Source organism: Panthera pardus, unplaced genomic scaffold, assembly GCF_024362965.1.
Source record: "Panthera pardus isolate Hobbes unplaced genomic scaffold, ASM2436296v1 HiC_scaffold_1, whole genome shotgun sequence".
In the NCBI taxonomy this organism is placed as follows: domain Eukaryota; kingdom Metazoa; phylum Chordata; class Mammalia; order Carnivora; family Felidae; genus Panthera; species Panthera pardus.
Window position 1 is genome coordinate 3,939,617 of NW_026526654.1, and position 23,695 is coordinate 3,963,311.

At 34.4% G+C, this 23,695-nt stretch overlaps 2 protein-coding genes across 2 annotated transcripts; one reads left to right on the plus strand and one right to left on the minus strand.

Annotated features, from left to right (window-relative positions):
- Positions 1-1,232: 1,232 nt before the first annotated feature.
- LOC109259537 (olfactory receptor 14A16-like) lies at positions 1,233-8,208 on the plus strand. Its single transcript, XM_019437139.2, has 3 exons — positions 1,233-2,134; positions 7,046-7,064; positions 8,122-8,208. Exons 1-3 carry the CDS (start codon positions 1,233-1,235, stop codon positions 8,206-8,208), a joined length of 1,008 nt encoding a protein of 335 aa, XP_019292684.2.
- A 14,352-nt stretch (positions 8,209-22,560) lies between these two features.
- On the minus strand, positions 22,561-23,496 carry LOC109259536 (olfactory receptor 1C1). The gene has a single exon (XM_019437138.2). The coding sequence runs from the start codon at positions 23,494-23,496 to the stop codon at positions 22,561-22,563; it is 936 nt and encodes a 311-aa protein (XP_019292683.1).
- Between the last annotated feature and the right edge of the window lie 199 nt (positions 23,497-23,695).

Genomic DNA, 23,695 nt, shown 5'->3' on the forward strand with positions numbered 1-23,695 from the left:
TGCTTTGTTCACAGTGCATTCTCTGGCTTAAATAACTCCTGTTCTCTTTTCTTATTTATACAGTATCATTCTTCCAAGGGCTAATAATTTAATTTCCCACATTCTATATCCAATCCACTGTGATTCCTCAGAATTCCTGATGCAGTTAATGTCTGACTGCCTTTGGTCCCCCAAACTCTATCTTTCATGTTTATTAGAATTGTATGGTAAGAATGTATTATATTCTCTATTGTTGAATAATTAATATGTAATTTAGAATAAATAATTATAAGATAAATAACTGTATCTCCAGAAGAAAGTTGAGGTTGCTGCTGAGACTGATTCTGTAGCCTACTTCAGATTTTTTTCTCTCTCACTCTCTGCCCTCCCCGCCCCTGCTCACACACTCTCTCTCTCTCTCTCAAAAATAAGTAACTATTAATAAATATATACAGAATGGGTCTGAGTACAGAAAAATAGTCAATAACATTCCATTGGAATTTACCTAATTAGTATTTCAATGAACAAGAATAATTCATATTATTGAAAGTTTCTTACAATTTCAAGAATTGCAAACAAACTCAAAAACAATACAATGCAACAACAACCCAATGCACACACACAAAAAAGAAATAAACTTTTTAATAAAGAAAAAAAAGCCTTACCATTTGAAAGTTTTTCAAAATTTCCTGACTCAGGCATAATGGAGGAAGAATGGATAAGTAGAAGAAATGGTGTTTGTTAAAGGCCTTCTTGCTAGTGAATTATGCCAGATGTTTTTATATGCATTATCTAATTGAATCAAATGGGAAAGCTCACTCTGTACATTGAATAAATTTATACTCTGATATTTATTCAAGATTAAAAGATATTAAATGAGTAAGTTGTAATTTATATTTGGGGCTGATTCCTCATATTCCATGGTTTGTCTCACTACTTATTGCAATACACATTATAAAACTTTCCATGTTAGAGAGATCCAGAGTATAGTACTTGCTCTAGACAGATAGATGAGGTGGGTGATTTGGAATGTGCTGACACCCCCTTCAGTCATTCCACAGTGTTATCACTGTGGTTCAATGACCTCGATGGAGGCTTTCTGGTGTTACTCTCATGTGGTATTATATAGTTTGATAGATGTACATGACAGTAAGGGAAAGGGAAATTAAGAAACTACAACAATAAATTGTCTTCAGCTGAGTCTTAAGTTGTTTACTTTATTTTTTGTAGTAATTGATTAAATATCCAGAGAAATGGAAAACTTCACCTCTGGAGGAACATTCTTCCTCATGGGCTTCTCAGATATTAGGGAGATCCAGATCTTACATGCAGTCCTGTTTTTGCTAATTTACCTAGCAGCCATACTGGGGAACCTTCTCATCATCACCCTCACCACCAAGGATCATCAGCTCCACACTCCAATGTACTTTTTCCTGAAGAACCTGTCTTTTCTGGATCTCTGCCTCATTTCCATCACTGTTCCCAAATCCATCATGAACTCTCTAATGAATCAAAACACAATTTCCTTTCTTGGATGTGTTTCACAGGTCTTTTTCTTCTTCCTCTTAGCCAGTACAGAAGTAGCACTACTCACAGTCATGTCCTATGACCGCTATGTTGCCATCTGCCATCCTCTCAGATATGACATCATCATAGGCCATGAAGCTTGCATACAGATGGTCACCTCTTCATGGATCAGTGGATGTCTCAATGCAATTCTTCATACAGCTTCTACCTTTTCCATACCCATATGCGGGCCTCCTGAAGTTAATCAGTTCTTCTGTGATGTCCCACAACTCCTCTCTCTTGCCTGTTCATATAACATTGGGGAATTAGTAGTCATTGGCCTCAGCCTACTGTTAGATTTTGGCTGTTTTGTGTTTATTGATATTTCTTACTATTATGTATTCTCCACTGTGCTGAGGATGCCCTCTGTAGAAGGCAGGCACAAAGCTATCTCTACATGTTTGCCTCACCTCATTGTTGTGATTCTGTTTCTCTCTTCTGGGTTTTTTGCCTATTTACACCCCTTATCCAAATATCCATCACTCTTTGATTTGCTAGTTTCAGTATTCTATACTGTGGTGCCACCCACCATAAACCCCCTCATCTATAGTCTGAGAAATAAGGATATGAAGATGGCACTAAGGAAATTGTTAATGAGAAGATATTGTCTATCAAACTAAAGAGTTAATATTGCATACATTGTGATCTTTTTATTCACTGACATGATTATATAAATGATCCATTTCATAGCCTAGTAATAATACTGGATATATAGAGTAAAAGTTATCATGAAAAATTTAATTGTACTCATTAAAGTGCAATTAAGAAGCATCCTCATTGTTTAGATCAAGTTGATGGCAAAACCCATAGGTTTCTACTTGGAAGTGTACAGATATATGCTGACTTATATTTGTCATACTAATGGGAAGGTCCTTTTCTGTGATGAATGGTAAATTGTACAGGATACTGGAACATCAGAAATAAACTTTGGCTCTTCTAGATAAACTGATAATATAGTAACTCTTAAGAAAGTTAATATGTAAAATGCCACATGACACAATATACATAATGCATTCTCAAATTAAAGGAAATAGACAGAGGTAGGTGATGTCTGCACAGCACTGTGAATGTATTAAATGCCACTAAACTGTACATATTAAGATGTATAATTTCATGTTGTGTTGATTTCATCTCAACAAGGCAAAAGTAAAAACAATGTGTTGTCCATCTGACTTCCCCTTTTCATAAGGTACTATATGACATTTTCTGGCATCATTTGTGTCCCTGAAGTCTAGTGAGAAGACACAGATATACAAAATGTGATTTTATTCAAAGTGCTAAGTGGAAAAAAATCTGTATTCAAGAATAATCTATCCAGCAAGGCTATCTATTATTCAGAACAGAAGGAGAGATAAAGAATTTCCCACAAAAGGGGAGCCTGAGTGGCTCAGTTGGTTGAACATCCGACTTCGGCTCAGGTCATGATCTCACATTTCATGAGTTCGAGCCCTGAGCCAGGCTCTGTGCTGAGAGCTCAGAGCCTGGATCCTGCTTTGGATTCTGTGTCTCTTTGTCTCTCTGCCCCTCCCCCGCTCACACTCTGTCCTTTCTTTCAAGCATAAACAAACATCAAAAAATAAAAAATAAAAATAAAAATAAAAGAATTTCCCAGAAAAACAAAATTAAAGGAGTTTGTGATTACTTAACTAACCCGGCAAGAAATATTAAAGGGCACAGTGACACAGTGAGGAAGACAAGAAAGGATCATAGGAAGTCCCCGAAGCAATGAGAAAATGAATAACAAAATGACAATAAATACATATCTGTCAATAATAACTTTGCCTTTAAATGAACTAAATGCTCCATTGAAAACACTTAGGTGTCAGTATGGATAAAAACAAAACAATACCCATATATATGCTTCCTACAAGAGACTTCTTTTAGATTTAAAGTTATGTACAGATTGACAGTGGGGGTATGGAAAAACATTTATCCTGCCAAAGAATGCCAAAAGAAAGCAAGAGAAGCAATACTTATATCAGACAAACTAGACTTTATAAGAAAGACAATAGCAAGAGATAGAGAAGGACAAAATATATTTATAAATGGGACAATCTAACATGAAGATCTAACAATTGTAAATATTTATGTACCTGACATGGAAGCACATGAATATATAAAATAATAACAAACATAAAGGAATGATTTGATAATGATACACTAATAATAGGGAACTTTAACTCCCCACTGACAAATGCATGAAAGTTAAACAACATGCTGCTAAACACTGAATGGATCAACAAGGAAATGAAAGAAGAAATTTTAAAAACACATGGAATTAAAAATAAACACAATGATCCAAAATCATTGGGATGCAGCAAAAGAAGTCCTATGAGGGATATTTATAACAATAGAGGCCTAATTCAAGAAGCAAGAAATTTTTAAGATATAAAACCTAATCTTACACCTAAAGTAGCCAGAAAAAGAAAAACAAAGCCTAAATCCAGCAGAAGGTAGGGTATCATGATGATTAGAGCAGAAATAAATGTTATAGAAACCACACACACACACACACACACACACAAACAACCCACAATAAAACGAATCAATAAAATCAGGAACTGGTTCTTTGAAAAAAATATATACAAACTTCTAGCCAGATTTATCAAAAAGAAAAGTGAAAGGACACAAATAAACAAAATCAAATATGGGACCAGAGAAATAACATGCAACAGCACATAAATTCAAAGAATTATAAAAGTATATTATGAAAAACTATATGTGAATAAATTGAAAACTTAGAAGAAGTGGTAAAATTCCTAGAAATTTATAAAATACCAAAACTGAAATAGTGTGAATTAGTAAACTTGAACAGACTGATGACTTGCATAGGAATTGAATAGTAATAAAAAAATCTCCCAACAAAAGGGGACCAGAGGGCTTCACAGGTAAATTCTACAATACATTTAAAGAAGAGTTATGACTGGGGCACCTTGGTGGGTCAGTTGGTTGAGCATCTGACTCTTGACTTTTAGCTCAGGTCATGATCCCAGTGTCCTGTTATCAAGCCATACATTGGGCTATGCATGGAGTGTGGAGCCTGCTTAAGGTGATCTCTCTCTCTAGCTCTGCCACTTTCCACTACTTGCTCAATTTCTCCCTCTCTAAAGTACAAAAATGAGTAAAGAAATAAATAAGAGTTATCACCAAGTCTTCTCAAACTATTACAAAAAAAATAGAAAAAAGAAGGAAAACTTTGAATTTTAGTCTATGAAACTAACATTACCTTGATACCAAAACCAGATAACAACAACAATAAGAAAACTATAGGCCAATATCCCTGATGGATAGAGTGCAAAAATTCTCAATAAAATACTAACGAACCAACAAACTACATTTTAAGAAATCATTCATGACAATCAAGTAGGATTTATTCCTAGGTTAAAAGTGTTGTTCAATATTCATATAATGTGAAACACCACATTAATAAAAGAAAGGATAAAAAATGTGATCACTTAAATACATGTAGAATACATATTGACAAATTACATCTTTTAATAACAAAAACTCTCAAAGAAGGTTTGGAGGGAATATAATTCAAAATAATAGAGATCATCTATGGAAAATGCACAGCTAGTGTCATCTTCAACGGGGAAAAACTGAGAGCTTTTCCTTTACAGTTAGGAACAAGACATGGATGTCCACTCTCAGCACTATCATTTAACATAATGTTGGAAGTCCTAGACACAGCAATCAGACAACAGAGAAATAAAATGCATCCAATTTAGCAAGTAAGAAGGAAAACTTTCACTATTGGCAAACTTAATATTATATATAAAAAAATCTGAAAGACTCCACCCAAAAACTGCTGGAACTAATAAGTGAATTCAGTAAAGTTGCAGGAAACAAAATCAATGCACAAAAATCTGTTGCATTTATGTACATGAATAATGAAGCAGCAGAAAGGAAAATTAAGAAACCAATCTCATTTACAATTGCACCAAAAGCATAAGATATCTAGGAAAAAACACAACCAGAGGTGAAAGACCTGTACTAGACATTTCCATGTTCATAGACTGCAGGATCAAAGATTGTTAAAATGTCTGTGCTATGCAAATCAATATACACATTTAATGCAATCCCCATCAATATACCACCAGCATTTTTTCACAGATCTAGAGCAATCCTCTAAATTACATGGAAACACAAAAGACTTGAATAGCGAAAGCAATCTAGAAAAGTGAACACATTATGGAGGCATCACAATGCCAGACTTCAAGTTATATTACAAGGTTGTAGTAATAAAAACAACATGTTACTGGCACAAAAATAAACATATACACCAATAAACCAGAATTGAAATATCAGAAAAAAGTCCACAACTATATAGTCAATTAATCTTCTACAAAGCAGGAAAGAATATCCAGTGAGGGGTGCCTGGGTGGCTAAGTTCGTCAAGCTTCTGACTTCAGCTCAAGTCATGATCTGATGGTCAGTGAGTTCAAGCTCCGTGTCATGCTCTGTGCTGACAGCTCAGAGCCTGGAGCCTGCTTCAGATTCTGTGTCTGTCTTTCTCTCTCTTTGCCCCTCCCCCATTCATTCTCTCTCTCTCTCTCTCTCTCTCTCTCTCTCCCAAAGGAAAAAAAAACTAAATATTTTTAAAAATTAAAAAATATTTTTAAAAAGTAGGAAAGAATATCCAATAAAAAAAGAGAGTCTTTTCAACAAATGGTGTTGGGAAAACTGTACAACAACATGCAGAAGAATGAGTTGAACCACTCTTATACCATATACAAAAATAAATTCAAAATGGATTATAGACTTAAATGTGAGACTGAATCATAAAAATCCTAGAATAAATCACAGGCACTAAATTCTTTGACCACAGACATAGCAACTTATTACTAGATATGTCTCCTGAGGCAAGGGAAATAATAGCAAAAATACATGATTGGACATTATCAATATGAAAAGCTTCTACCTGCACAGTGAAATAAACAACAAAACTAAAAGGCAACCTAAGGAATGGGAGAATATATTTGCAAATGGCCTGCCCAATATAGGGTTAGTTTTAAAAATATATAAAGAATATATATAACTCAATACCCAAAAAATGATTAATCCAATTAAATAATGAGAAGATATGAGTAGATCTTTTACCAAAGAAGATATACAGATGGCTGATAGAAAAATGAAAATATACTCAACATCATTCAACATTAGGGAAATGCAAATCAAAACCAAGATGAGCAAGCACCTCTCACCTGTCAGAATGGCTAAAATTAACAGCACAAGAAGCAACAGGTGTAGGCAAAGATGCAGAGAAAGGGAACCCTCTTAGACTCTTGGTGGAAATTCATAGCAATTTTGGAAAACAGTATGGAGGTTCCCGAAAAAGTTAAAAATAGAGCTAGATTATAATCCAGTAATTGCATTAGGAGATATTTACCCCCAAATACAAAGATAGTAATTCAAAAGGATGAATGCAACCCAATGTTTATAGCAACATTATTTCTAATAGAAAGATTATGGAAAGAACCCAATTGTCCATCAGCTAAAGAATGAATAAGGAGGAAGCAGTGAATATATACAATGGACTATTAGCCATAAAGAAATGAAATCTTGTCATTTGCAACTACATGGATGGAGCTACAGAATATTATGCGAAGAAAAATAAGTCAGTTGGAGAAAGAGAAATGATTTCACTCATATGTGGAATTTAAGAAACAAAACAAAGATCAAAGGGAAAAAAGAGAGAGAAAAGCAAACCCAGAATCAGGCTTTTAGCTATAAAGAACCAACTAATGGGTGCCAGAGCAATGTGGGGTGTTTGGGTTAAGGATATAGTGGTGATTAAGGAGTGCACTTGTTGTGATGAGCACTGGGTTTTTATGCAAGTATTAAATCATCAAATTGTACACCTGCAACTAATGTGTCACTGTATATTAAATAATGGAATTTAAATAAAATCTTCAAAAAAGTATCCGGCAGAACTAGCTATGATAATTAATAAAGGTGGTTACACTAAAAAACAGATTTTAAATGCAGATGAAACAACCTTATATTGGAAGATGTTATATAGTACTTTTATAGCTTGACAGTAGAAGTCTGTGTTTGCCTTTGAGTCTTCAAAGGATAGGCTATCTCTCCTTTAGGCACTAATGTATCTGGTGACATTAACTTGAAGCCAATTGTCATTTACAAGAGTGAAAATCCTAGGATACTAAAAAATTATTCTAACTCTATGCCTCTGCTTTATAAATAGAACAACAAAGCCTGCATGACAGCACATCTGTTGCCAACATGGTATTAAAAGTTTAAACCTATTCTTGAGAAATACTGCTCAGAAAACAAACAAACAAAAAACATTGATTTTAAAATATTACTATTCATTGACAATGCATCTCGTCACCCAAGAGCTCCAGTGAAGGTATAAAATGAGATGGACATTGTTTTTATGCCTGATAACACAACATTTATTCTGTACCCCATGGATCAAGAAGTAATTTTGATTTTCAAATTTTCTTATTTTAGAAGTACGTACCATAAGGATATAGCTATCATGTATAGTGATTCATCTGATGGATGGTGTTGGGGGTGTAAATTGAAATCCTTCTGGAAATGATTCACCATTAGGTGCTGTTAAGAATCTTCATAATGCACGAGAAGAGGTCAAACATCAACAAGAATTTAAATGAAAGTGATTTTAAACTTCATGGGTGACTTTGAGGGTTTCTTGCTTTCAGGGCAGCAAATAACTGCAGATTTGGTAGAAACAGCAAGAGAACTCTAATTGGAAGTGAAGCCTTTTCTTTCAGATTGCATAATTTGTTGGCATGTAATTGCTCATAAATTCTTTTATTACTGTTTGTATTTTCACAGTGTTGGTTGCGATCTCTCTTTCATTCGTGATTTTATTTGTTTGGGTCCTTTCCTTTCTCTTTATGATCAATCTGGCTTGTTAATTCTTTCAAAGAACCAGTTACTGGTTTCATTGATCTGTTGTAATGCTTTTGTTTTTCTTTTTGTTTCTTTTTTCTTTTTTTAAATGATTTTGATATTAGTGATTTCTGCTCAAATCTTTATTATTTCTCTTCTTCGGCTAGGTTTGGGTTTTATTTGCTATTCTTTTTCCAACATTTTTCTAGGGATAGGATTAAGCTGTGTATTTGAGACCCCCATTCCTTAATTAGAAAGGCTTGTATTGCTATAGACTTCCCTTTTATAACCAACATTGCTGCATCCCAGAGGTTTTGGACTTTTGTGTTTACATTTTCATTGGCTTCCATGTAATTTTTAATTTTGTCTTTAATGTTTTGGCTCACCCATTCATTCCTTAGTAGGATGTTCTTTAATCTCCAAGTATTCATGCTCTTTCCATTTTTTTCTTCGGGTTGATTCTGAGTTTCATAGTGTTGTGGTCTGAAAATATGCATGATATGATATCAATCTTTTTGTAATTGTTGAGGACTGATTTGTCACCCACTATGTGATTTATTCTGGAGAATGTTCCATGTACACTCTAGAAGAATGTGCATTCTGACGCTTTAGGATGAAATGTTCTGAATAAATCTGTTAAATCCATCTGGTGCAATGTGTTATTCAGAGCCATTGTTTCCTTTTTGATTTTCTACTTACCTGATCTGTCCATTACTGTAAGTTGGATATTGAAGTCCCTACTATTATGGTATCATTATTGATGAGTTTTTATTATGTTTGTGATTAATCAAATTTTATATTTGGGTGCTTTATATTGGGGACATACATATTTACAATTGTTAGGGCTTCTTGGTTGATAGACACCTTAACTATGATATAATGTCCTTCTTCATCTCTCGGTACAGTCTTTATTTTAAAATCTAGTTTGTATGATATGAGTATGACTATTCCAACTTTATTTTAGTGATCATTAGCATGATAGATGGTTCGCCATTCCCTTTCAATTTGAAGGTGTCCTTAGGTCTAAAATGGGTTTCTTGTAAACAAAATATAGATGGGTCTTGGTTTATTCTTCATTCTGATGCCCTATGTCTTTTGATTGGAACATTTAGTCCCATTTATATTGAGAGTGAGTACTGAAAGATATGAAGTTGTGCCATTGTGTTACTTGTTGAGTTAGTGTTTCTGATAATCTCTGAACCGTTTTAGTCTTTATTCCTTTTTTCATTTTGTTTTGCTTTGTCTTTTATCCACTCAAAGGACACCCTTAAAATTTCTTGCAGGACTGGTTTAGTGGTTACTAACTTCCTTAATTTTTGTTTATCTTGGAAACTCTTTATCTCTCCTTCTATTTTGAATGAGAGGCTTGCTGTATAAAGAATTCTTGGCTATATATATTTCCAATTTAGCATGCAGAATATATCCTGCCACTCCTTTCTGACCTTCCAAGTTTCTGTGGATAAGTCTGCTATGAACCAGATCTGTCTTCCTCTATGGGTTAAGGACTTTTTTCTCTTGCTACTTTCATAATTCTTTCCTTGTCTGTATATTTTGTAAATTTAACTATGATATGCCTTGGTCATGGTGGATTCCTGTTGAATCTAATGAAAGTTCTCTGTACTTCTTGGATTTTGGTGTCTGTGTCCTTCCCCAGATTAGGAAAGTTTTTTGCTATTATTTGCTCCAATAAACTCTCTTCCCCTTTTTCTCTCTTTTCCCCACCTTGGACTCCTTTGAAGTGTTATTCAAATGTTGTTCCCTTTTAATAAGTTACTGATTTCTCTAAGTCTTGTTTTGTAATCTCTTGCCTATGTTGCCTTCTTTTTTTCTGCTTCATTATTCTCCATAATTTTGTCTTTTATATCACTGATTTTCTGCCTTGTCTAAATGGACAAATATCTAGAAATATGTAAACTATAAAAACTGAAACAGGAAGAAATAGAAAATTTACACATACCCATAACTCAGTAAATAACTTGAATCAGTAATCAAAAAATCTCCCAACAAACAACAGTTCAGGGCTGGATGGCATTCCATGGGAATTCCATAAAATGTTTAAGAGGGCTTATACTTATTCTTTTGAAGCTGAATCCAAGAATTAGAAATGGAATGGAAAACTTCCAAACTCATTCTATGGAGCCAGCAGTACTTTGATTCAAAAATCAAAGACCCCGTGTGATGTTAAGTGAAATAAGCCATACAGAGAAAGACAGATACCATATGTTTTCACTCTTATGTGGATCCTGAGAAACTTGACAGAAACCCATGGGGGAGGTTAAGGGGGAAAAAAAAAAGAGGTTAGAGTGGGAGAGAGCCAAAGCATGAGAGACTCTTAAAAACTGAGAACAAACTGAGGGTTGATGGGGGGTGGGAGGGAGGGGAGGGTGGGTGATGGCTATTGGGGAGGGCACCTTTTGGGATGAGCACTGGGTGTTGTATGGAAACCATTTTGACAATAAATTTCATATATTGAAAAAAAAATCAAAGACCCCACAAAAAAGGAAAAATACAGACCAGTTTCCCTGATGAACATGGATGCAAAAATTCTCAACAGAACACTATAAAACAGGCTCCAACGATGCATTGAAAGACTTATTAACCACAATCAAGTGGTATTTATTCTTGAGATATAAGTTTGGTTCAATATCTGCAAATCAATCAATGTGATACATCACATCAATAAAAGACAGAATAAGAACCACATGATCCTCTAAACAGATGCAGAAAAACATTTAACAAAATACAGCATCCTTTCTTGATAAAAACCCTCAAGAAAGTAGTGATAGAAGAAACATACCTGAAGATCATAAAGGACATATATGAAGCACCCACAGCTAATATCATCCTTGATGGGGAAAAACAAAGCTTTCCACCTAAGGTCAGGACAAGACAAGGATGGCCACTCTCACCACTGTTATTCAAGATAGTGTTGGAAGTCCTAGCCTTAGCAATCAAACAGCAAAAAGTAATAAAGAGATTCCAAATTGGCAAGGAGGAAGTTAAGCTTTCACTCTTTGCAGAAGACATGATACTCTTCGTGAAAAACCCAAAAGACTCCACCTTCCTATAAAATAACATCAGCATTCTTCACAGAGCTGGAACAAACAATTCTAAAAGTTGTATGGAACCAGAAAAGTCCCCCACATAGCCAAAGTAATATTGAAACAGAAAACAAAAGCTGGAGGCATCACAATTCCATACTTCAAGGTATGTTACAAAGCTCTAATCATTAGCATAGGATGGTAGTGACACAAAAACAGACAAATAAGTCAATGGAATAGAATAGAGAACCCAGAAATGGACCTAGAAGCATATGGCCAAGTAATCCTTGACAATGCAGGAAAGAATAGTCAATGGAAAAATACAGTCTCCTCAACAGATAGTGTTGGGAGAAGTGTACAGTGACATCCAGAAGAATAAACCTAGACCACTTTCTTACACCACACAAAATAAACTCAAAATGGGTGAAAGACCTAAACATAGTACAGGAAGCTATTAAAATCCTAGAAAGAAAATAGGCAACAAACTCTTTGATTTTAGCCATAGCAACTTCTTACTTGACATGTCTCATGAGGCAAGGGAAACTAAACCCAAAATGAACTATTGGGACTCACTGAGGTAAAAATATTCTGCACAGCAAAGGAAACAGTCAACAAAATTAAAAGACAATAGATGGAATGAGAGAAGATATTTGCAAAAGACATATCAAATAAAAGGTTAGTATCCAAACTGCATAAAGAATTTATCAAGCTAAACACCCAAAAAACAAATAATCCAATCAAGAAATGGGCAACAAACATGAACAGGCACTCTTCCAAAGAAGACATCCAGATGGATAACAGATACATGAAAACATCTTCAACATCACTCATCAGCAGGGGAATAAAAATCAAAACTACACTGAGACATCACTTCACACCTGTCAGAATGGCTAAAAATAACAACTCAGGCAACAGATTTTGACGAGGATGCAGAGAAAGAGGAACCCTTTTGCACTGCTGTTGGGGAATGCAAACTGGTGCAGCCACTCTGGAAAGTGTGGAGGTTCCTCAAAAATTTAAATATAAAACTACCCTGTGGCCCAAAAATTTCACTACTATGTAATTAATCAAAGGATAAAAATTGCTGATTCAAAGCAGGACATGCCCCCCAATGTTTATAGCAGTGCTATTGACAATAGCCAAAGTATGGGAAGAGTCAGAATGTCCATCGACTGATGAATGAATAAAGAAGATGTGGTATACACACACACACACACACACACACACACACACACTCTAATATTAGTCTGCAATCAAAAAGAATGAAATCTTACCATTTGCAACAACATGGATGGAACTAGAGTGTATAAGTGAATAAGTCAGTGAGAGAACGAAAGGTACAATTTCACTCATATGTGGAATTTAAGAAACAGAACAGATGAACATAGCATAAGGTAAGCAAAAACAAGGTAAAAACAGATGGGGAGAAAAACCATAAGAGACTCTTAAATACCGAAAACAAACTGAGAGTTGATGGAGGGGTGTTGGGTAGGGGGCTGGGCTAAATGAGTGATGGGCATTAAGGAGGTCACATGTGGGGATGAGCACTGGATGTTATACGTAAGTGATGAATCCCTAAATTCTAGTCCTGAAATCATTATTACACTATCTGTTAACTAACTCATTTAAATTTAAAATATAATAAATAAATAAATAAATAAATAAATAAATAAATAAGTGAAGCCTGACAATGTTACTTAATTGTTGCAATCTCATAATAAACTTTAATGGATAAAGAGTGGCTTCTTACTGCTGAACAAAGAATTTTTTTTGACATGGAATCTACTGGTGAGAAACTATGAAAATTGTTGAAATAAATACAAGTGGATTTAGAATATCACATAAACTTAGTTGATAATCAGGCAGGGTTTTAAAGGATTTACTCCAACTTTGAAAGAAGTTATACTGTGGGTAAAATGCTGACAAAAGCATTAATTATTACAGAGAAATCATCCATGAAGAGAAAGGTCAATAGTTACAGCATATTTTATTATTGTTTTTTTTTAAAAAATGTTTGTTACTTATATTTGAGACAGAGAGGGTGGGTGGCTGAGAGAGGAAGAGAGACAGAATATCCCAAGCAGGCTCTACACTGTCAGTGCAGAGCCCGATATGGGGCTGAAAATCACTAATGTGAGATCTTGACCTGAACCCAAATCAAGAGTTGGTCACTTAACTGAATAAGCCACCCAGACTCCCCTGTTATTGTTTTATATTAAGAAATTTCCACAGCCACCTCCACCTTGATCAACCCTGATTAGTCAGACGCCATCAACCTCAAGGTAAGACCATCCACCAGCAAAAAGTTTATAACTCACTCAAAACTCAGATGATGGTGAGTATTTTTTACCAATAAATATTTAAATTAAGTATTTAAGTTTTTCTATAGACATAATACTATTGCACACTTACTAGCCTAGAGTATAAACATAACTTTTATATGCCATAGGAAAACAAAAAAAATCATTTGATTCAATTTATTATATTTACTTTGGTGCCATGGTTCAGAACTGAAATTGTCATATCTTTGAAATACTTTTGTCATTTAAAAAAAATTTTAGGGGCACCTGGGTGGCTCAGTCAGTTAAGCGTCTGACTTCAGCTCGGGTCATGATCATGCATTCTGTGAGTTCAAGCCCCACATAGGGCTCTGTGCTGACAGCTCAGAGCCTGGAGCCTGCTTCAGATTCTGTGTCTCCCTCTCTCTCTGGCCCTTCCCTTCTTGAGCTCTCTCTCTCTCTCTCAAAAATAAACAAACATTAAAAAATTTTAAAAAATAAAAATAAATAAATAAATAATTTAACGCTTATTTATTTTTGAGAGAGAGAAGGTGAGTGGGGGAGGGAGAGGGAGAGAGGAAGACACAGAATCTGAAGCAAGCTCCAGGCTCCAAGCTGTCAGCACAGAGCCCAATGCGGGGCTCAAACTCATGAGAAGTAAGATCATGACCTGCACCCAAGTCGGATGCTTAACTGACTGAGCCACTCAGGTGCCCTGAGGTACTTCTGTCATTTTTAAAGATATTGGCCAGCGTGAAGGAACCTTATTGAAATAAATTGTATGTTACTTGATATTGAAGTAAAAAAAATATTTAAGATATATTGATGGACTGAGTTTAATCATCATTATTCTGAGTCTCCAAAAACTGGTTCTGTATTTGCATTGAGTTTCTTCATAATTCATTCTCCTGGCAATGGATTATAATAAATTGTATTTAATAGTTCTAATTCTGTACACATAGGTATTTTTCATCATAAATAACTATTTTCAGAAGAAAAAAATACTGAATTTGTGAAATATGCAGAGAAAAGTTTCAATGACAGTGAATATATATTGATTTCTTAGAAAAATGATTTGTGTATCTGTCTCATTTTCAAGTCATTGATTTGTATTATACAAATGCCAGATGTACAATATATAATATGATTATATATATGTATATATATATATAGGAATATTTGGGAATTTTCATGTAAAGTGTAGTTTTCTTAGAGATAAGAACATCGATGGGAGGCCTGGGTGGCTCAATTGGTTAAGCGTCTGACTTCGACTCAGGTCATGATCTCGTGGTTCGTGGGTTTGAAACCCATGTCAGGCTATGTGCTGGCAACTCGAAGCCTGATACCTGTTTTGGATTCTGTGTCTCCCTCTCTCTGCCCTTGTCCCGTTCATACTCTGTCTCTCTCTCTGTCTCTCTCAAAAATAAATAAACATTAAAGTTAAAAAAAATAAAACATTGGGAATCCGTCATATAATGGCAATTCATGGATACTCAAAAGTCCATGTTTGTACCCAGAATATATGAATATGTTATTTATATGGAAAAAAAAGGACATTGGTGATAGAATTAAATTTATAGACCTTGATATGGAGAGAATATCCTAGATAATCCAGCTGGGCTCAATGTAATCACATAAAATCTTAAAAAATGAGAGCCTTTCTCAACTGTAGTCAGAAAATCAGAAAGATGGCCTGATGAGATGAACCTTACTGGGCAATGTTGACTTTTAAAGATAAAGTAAGGGGGCCCATGATTCAAGGAATGTGGGAAACCTCTAGAAGCTGGAAAATGCAAGGAAACAGATTTTTCCCTAAAGATTTGAGATGATAACATAGCCCTGAGACACCATAATTTTATTTCAGTAAGTCTGACCTATAAAAACGTGCAATTCGTGCTTTTAAGCTATTAGGCTTGTGGTAATCTGTATGTGCAATAATAGAAAATTAAAACACTGAATGAAAGTCAGTATTTCATTATCAATGTGCCACATTTGATCTATAGGATGTTTAAAATTGATTAGAGGAGAAATATTCTATCTATCTATCTATCTATCTATCATCTATCTATCATCATCTACACACTCTCAAAATGTCTTTAACTGCTAAAACATTTTGCATATTCAAACAACTAGACCCTATAAATCACACCTGGAATGGAAATTTTGTAACTATATCCAACAACAGATGTGAATCTCAGAGACAATATTAAGCACAAGAAACTGGACATACAGGATGTACCCTGTAAAATGTCATTCATCTTCTGTAAATATTTAAAACAGGATGTTTTCAGAAGTCAGGATAACACTTATGTTCAGTGTTGAGTTGTAAAGGAGGTTCTGGGGTGTGATTTGTTCTACGTATTCTAGATGCTGATAAAATGGGTGTGTGAAGTTTGTAAAAATATGTTCAGCTGTATTCATAAAATATGTGCACTCTTCTTTATGTAAAATATACATAAAGTATTTAACCAAAGAAGTAAAGCCCCTCAGATGTTGAGGGAGTAGAAAAATATTTCTGACCCAATGATAATGAATATCCACCTGTGCTCTGGAACAACCTGAAAAGGAGTTGGGTGATTTTACACATGTCTGAGGGAGGAGACTTTCCTGGCCTTGGCACAGATCACCGTGATTGGAGAACCATAAAATGTGGCAAATATAAAAATACATAATGGTATCATAAAGCAAAGATTTTGTTTACACCCAGGGTGCATTAGACACTAAGAAAGAACAAAGACTCCCGATTATGACTGCAAATTGATTATTCACCATACTGACAGAAACATTGAGTGCTATTCACCATCAGATTTATTTTTTTTAGTTTGTTTATTTATTTATTTTTTTATTTTGAGAGACAGTGAGGTGGAGGATCAGAGGGAGCAGGAGAGAGAGAGAATCCCCAGCAAGTTCCCCACTCTTAGTGGCTGAGTTAAGGTCAAGACTTGGATGCTCAACCAATTGAGCCACCCAGACACCACCAGATTTATTTGATTTAACAAATCAGTGTGATATCACACTTTTTGCATACAGAAATATCTAGAATCAGATCCACACTGCTCTGCCCAAATGGATGCTATTTGGATTAATAGAATGTTAATGTAATTTTACACATATATTTCACTTCTGTGATATTAAAATATTGCCTGAAACATGACACAATGTAACAAATTCTATTCTCTAGTTACAAATTTTTCCTGTGCTAATAAGTAACTTTACCAACACATTTTCTTCCCATAATAATTGAAGCAACAATATTGCTATATCATGGATTATTTGCTAAGTATGTTGGTAAAAGTCACTGGGGTATACGGACATCCTGCTGAACACAATACCAGCTGAAATGCATCTCTATGGATATGGGTAATGGTCTTTCCATAACTTATATTTACTTAGTTGTGAAGAAAAAACAGTTATGTAACAAAGGGCTTGAAACTTTATTGTTAGGAGGCCTACCAAAAAAAAAAAAAAAAAAGGGAAAACCAAATCAATAATGTTTACAACAAGGAAATTTTTTAAATACAAAATTATGACCAAAGACTTAAAATTCCAGGCCATGAACATATGAAGATGAGACAAAATATCTAGAACTAGTGTGAAAAATTCTGTGATGAGTATTAATACAGAAGGCAATAGATGTAAAGAAACATGGCAATCAAAGGCATTTTACTGGTGGATGGAAAACTTTAATTTTGGAGGGTGAAATACAGGAAGGTAAGGTTGTTTTTACTGAATTATAAGGAGAGAAAGTATATGATAGCCAGAAAAGCCTAATGCATAATGACAGATTCCAAGATCTAGAAGCTATTCTGTGTGAATGAAGAAGATGCTTTCTACAAAAGAGTGGATGGAAAATAACATTAGAAAAGAGATGATTTTAGGGGCGCCTGGGTGGCTCAGTCGGTTAAGTGGCCGACTTCAGCTCAGTTCATGATCTCGCAGTCCGTGAGTTCGAGCCCCACGTGGGGCTCTGTGCTGACAGCTCAGAGCCTGGAGCCTGTTTCAGATTCTGTGTCTCCCTCTCTCTGACCCTCCCCTGTTCGTGCTCTGTCTCTCCCTGTCTCAAAAATAAATAAAACGTTAAAAAAAATTAAAAAAAAAGAAAGATGATTTTATGGTATATAAAGAAAAAAAAAAACAATCCAGTCTGAAGTCAAACAAAATGAAGAAGAAAATTGTAAAAATTGCTGATGATCCCAATAACCAGAGTTAATTACTTTATTATATTTTGCATTATATATTTTATATTTTTCTAACATACAAATATAGATAAATGTGTGAGCACATACATATTTTACAAGGATGATATGAATCCTTACATGCTCTTTAGTGCACTATTTTCTTTCACAAAACAATATGTGATATGCATTTTTCAAGTCCACATATAGGATTTACACTATCATTTTTATATCTACATTAAAAAGCTTGGAATATTGTCTTTTATCCATTTTGATAAATATTAAGAACACTTGAAACATTCTTTAATTTTATTATAAAAATAAGTTATATGAACATCATTGGATTATATATTGAAAGGCAGATAGAGAGACAGAAAGAGAGAGATTTTTTATATTTCTTTGCAATGAAATTTTCTAAAAAAAAAACTCTTAGAAGCTTGGGCCTATTAGAACACAAAATTTTTAAAAACAGATAAATTATGCTAGATCCCACAATGAGGGTACTTCTGAAATAGGTTATACTTCCTTGCTTCCTCTTTAGATGTATATGTATTGCAGATCATTTTCTTAATTTATCAATAGAATTTATAACTATTTCAACATTTTATAAAAAATATGATATAATTGGCTCTTTCTTCTTTGTGAAATATAAGTTAATAAAAGCACTGAACACTGAACACATTTATAGTGTAACCTTTTCTTAATATTTTCACATGGTATTTGCATTTGCTTTAATTAATTAGCTTTTACATTTATTCTGTTCTTGAGTGTTTTTATAGCTATCCTTCCAAAACTTGAATTTTTCATATTTCTCTATTTCTTTATTAAGCATGTTTTGTTTAATTGTTACAAAATGAGATGAAAGTTCAAGGGATAAAACTTAACTCATTTTTAAGTGGTATATGGTTTGTTTAGTTTATATTCAAAGTCTTCTCTTTTTTATATAAATTATAGCAGTACAGTGGTAGCAGTATAGAGAATAAAAACTAAGAGATTAGGGAAAAAGGAACAATTTATTTATTTTTTTTTATCAAAACTTCCTTGTCACTCTTAAATGTTCTGGGGTATCTATATTCACATCCTATAGTAAAACAACCACTCAAACAATTATCTGTGACATCTATGGTTCCTCATGTGCCCAATCTTATGAGTGGCTGGGAAGGAAATGTTAGCAGGTAAGTCTGTGCCTAATCTTTCCTCTTCTAATGACACATGTAAAAAGAAATAACCAGATCAAATCTTCTTTTTTTTTTGTAATTAATGAGATCTAATGAGATCTTCTGACAGTAATTTCTAGCAGAAAGGGAACTAAAAGTGTTACTTATGGAATGTGTTTAGGAAGATATATCCCACTTCTCTGGATTGCTTATGGTAAATAAATTTAGAATTAATGGGTAAGTAGGCAAGGATGCTGAAACATAGGTACCAATTATATAGTCATTTTATACTGAGTGGAGCAGTTTCTTGATCTAAATACCTCCTTTTGTGCAAGGTAATATCCATCAAGTATGATTTGGAAACATCATATGTTACATGTAGGTCATGGCATGGTTTTCTTCTTTCTTTCTTTCTTTCTTTCTTTCTTTCTTTCTTTCTTTCTTTCTTTCCTTCTTTCTTTATATTTTTTTAAAATTTGAAGTAGAGTTAATATACATGAGTTTCAGGGATACAACAGTGAACATTGTGTGTAATCTATATATTACACAATGCTCACCATGGTAAGTGTAGTTTCCATCTGTCACCATACAAAATTATTACAATATTATTAACTCTATTCCCTATGCTATACCTTTCATCCCCATGACTTACATATTTTATAAAAGGGGATTGTACCGCTTAATCCCTTTCAGATATTTTGCTCATCCACCCCTCTGGCAAACACCAGTTTGTTCTCTGTGCATGCCTGTTTCTATTTTTGTTTGCCTTTGTTTTGTTTCGTTGTTTATATCCCAATTATGAGTAAAAACATATGGTGATTGTCTTTGTGTCTAACTAATTTCACTTAACACGAGACGTTCTATGTTCATCAATGTTGTGAATGACAAGATTTTATGCTCTTTTATCAATGAGTAATATTCTATTGTGTATATATATCATATTTTCTCTGTCCAATCACATATTGATGGACATTTAGGTTGTTTCCCTATCTTGTCTGTAATAAACATAATAAAACAATGTTGCAATAAACATAGCATGCAAATATCTTTTTGAATTAGTGTTTTGGCTTTCTCGGGTGAATACTCAGCAGTGAAATTACTGGATCATATGGTATTTCTTTTTTTCCTAATATTCGGAGGAACTTCCATACTGTTTTCCATAGTGGCTGAATCAATTTACATTTTTACTAATAGTACACAAGTATTCCCTTTTCTTCATATCCTCACCAACAGCTAACATCATATTTAATGGGGAACAACTGAAAGCTTTCCTCTAAGATCAGAAACAATGCAAGGATGTCCATTCTCAGCAGTTTTCTTCAACATAGCACTGGAAATCCTGGCTGCAGCAATCAGACTAAATAAATAAATAAATCAATAAATCACAACCAAATGTGTAAAGAAAAAGTAAAACCTACCTATTTACAGATCACATGACAGTACATAAAAAGCCCTAAAGAATCCCCCAAGCACTATAGAACTGGCAAATGAATTCAGTAAAGTTGCAGCCTACACATATATATATATATGTATATATATATATATATCTGTTGCTTTTCTATATATAAATAAAAAGGAGCCTGAAGAGAAATTAAGAAAATTATCCTCTTGACATCAATAAGAATAAAATACCTAAGACTAAATTTAGCCAAAGACATGAAAGACCTGTACTCTGAGGACATAAGACATTGATGAAGAAAATTGAAGATAATACAAACAAATGGAAACATATATCATGCTCATAGTCCATCTTAACAGGATAAAGAAGGACTGGTGAGCTGCACCCATTTTATGAGGCTTTATGCTTTTCTTGTATCTTGCAATCACCTATATCCTTTAAACTACTGAAATATGATACTAAAATTTTTATTTCTCATGAGTTCACTTTATTTATCCTAGTGGGTAAGTGGAATTATGGTTTCTATGGCAAGTTTGAAGGATACCAAATGCATTATAAAACACCCAGTTCATGCTACCAAGTTACACTTTTGTGCAAATTTACCTATATATTTTCTTGTTTTTTCTATGCTTATTTATTTACTTTGAGAGAGAGAGCATATGTGAGGAAGGGAGCAACAGAGAGAGAGGGAGGGAGAGAATCCCAAGCAGGCTTTTTGTTGTCAACACAGAGAGCAATACAGGGCTCAAACTCATGGACTGTGATATCATGATCTGAGTCAAAATCATGAGTCAGATACTCAATTGACTGAGCCACCCAGGAGTCCCCAACTTTTAAATTTCTGATCTGGTCTAAGAAAGATTCATGATATATGGTGTAGACTGCTGCATATCTACTTCCACCCCCCCCCCCAATCACTATCATTTCCCTCTTCCTTATTGATCCCTCCTATGTGCTGCCATTTGTGTCATGATTTTGCTGAAGCTCATCATCAGACAGGTAAAGTCTTGCAAGGTGTTTATGGTGAAAGGATATAGAATTTTCCATTACATAGCTGTTCCATCTCAGCTGGCTATTTAGATATTTGCAAAAGAAAGAATTCAAGTAACTTGGATTAGGTCACTATTTTGGTTGTGGGAAACTGCTAAATGTTTAGACCTTTACTCTGAGTCTGCAACAATTGATTTAAGGATTGAACACTGATGAAACACAAATTAATAAAGAGAAGAAAACTAACAACTAATAAAAATTGTAGAATAAAGAGTGTAATATTATTTATTCCTGGAAAAATAACTATTGGTAATGTAATATCTGATGGCTCAACGTGGTAAAGGTAACCAGTCCAGAATTTACCTGTATGATATTTGAAATCCTAAAACAGACATCACCAACCCTAATAGTATTCTGTATGCAAAATTATAACCCTAAGCAACTTTCTACACCTAAAACTGTTGTAAGGGATTGAGATAACCTTTGGGAAAGATAATATTTTACTACACAAATATGAAACAACTATTCTTTCTTATTAGATAAAAGTGAAGATTACAAGTCATCACTCCAGCTTTGTTTGTTTGTTTTATTTTTAATGTGAATGTGCATTCCTTACTTTGCATTATAAATTAGGAATCCAAGGACCTTACCATTCCACTTTACTATGAAGCTAGTATTTGTGTCCATGCCTACTTATTTAAATTTGGACTCATAAAATTTCAAGTTCAGAATGGTTTATCTTAATCTATGATATTTGTGAAATTTATCACAGAGACTGATAATTTTCACAAGAATATATTTGTACTGGAGCCAGAGATTCCTTACTCACAAAGTAGGGCAATACACACACTATATAACTTCCCTGAAATTCATTTTCCATATCTGAAAGATGGATTTATAATTTTATCTAATTTTTATACTCTGAGGATTATATGTGATAATCTATATAAAGCATTTATCATCATTTCCAGCATGACAGAGACATTAATTAGCTGTCATTTGCTTTTATTACTGTTACTATGATCACCCATGAATGCACATTTTATTACCATATTCATGATGTCTAATTCAGCCATTAGGTATTCATGATTGCTGCTAAAAGTGTAAATCCTTACAAAGCATTTTCTGAAGTGTTCTCTTCATGTCGTTGTTCCTTAGACTGTAGATGAAAGGATTTACCATTGGAGTCACCACTGTATACATGATGGCTAACAAGGTGTCACTCTCAGGGGTAAAAGAGGAAGAGGGGGTGAAATAGACAGCACTGGCTGTGCCATAGAACAACACCACCACTGATAGGTGGCAGCCACAGGTGGAGAAAGCTTTCTGTTTCCCCTGAGTAGATGTGATCTTCAGGATCGTGGAGAAGATCAGTCCATAAGATATGAGGATGCAGATAAGGGGAGTGAGAGCAAATAGACCTCCCACTATAAAAATAACCATCACATTGAGGGATATATCAGAGCAAGAGAGCTTCAAGAGAGGGTTGAGATCACAGAAGAAATGGTGGATGATATTGGAAGCACAGAAGTACAGATGTGCCATTAAGAGAGTGTGTAAGAGGGCATGGAGATAAGTGACAATCCAGAGCCCAGCCACTAGCTGGACACAAAAGGGCAGATTCATAATTGCAGTATAATGTAAAGGGCGGCAAATTGCCACATACCTATCGTATGCCATCACACAGAGAAGAAGGCTGTCCATATTCACAAAAGAAATGAAGAAGAAAAGCTGGCTGAGGCATCCTATGAAAGAGATTGTCTGTGTATCAGTCACGATGTTCACTATCATTTGGGGGATAGTAGTTGAGGTAAAACAGATATCAACAAAGGCCAAGTTACTAAGGAAGAAATACATGGGTAAATGGAGGTGAAAGTCAAAGCCCACAACCAAGATGATGAGCATGTTGCCTGATATAGTGATTAAGTACATACATAGGAAGAGCACAGATAGGAAATGTTGCTGCTCTGCTGATCCAGAAAGTCCCAGAAGGACAAAATCCTTGATAATTGTTAGATTTCCTGTTTCCATCTTCCCAACAAATCTAGGAAAGGAAAATATTAAATTGTAAAGACTAGAAATGTTAACTATCTCACACACATGTGTGTGCATGTTTGTGTGTGTGCATGTGTGTGTGTGTGTGTGTAATAAAGTACCATTCAAATTCTTTGTGCTCACCAATTATATCTTGTGTTTATGACATTGTCTATATATTCACATAGACATGTTG

Excerpts from the sequence above, each read along its gene's own strand:
- LOC109259537 (XM_019437139.2), top strand. The coding sequence starts at position 1,233 with ATGGAAAACTTCACCTCTGGAGGAACATTCTTCCTCATGGGCTTCTCA.
- LOC109259536 (XM_019437138.2), bottom strand. The coding sequence starts at position 23,496 with ATGGAAACAGGAAATCTAACAATTATCAAGGATTTTGTCCTTCTGGGA.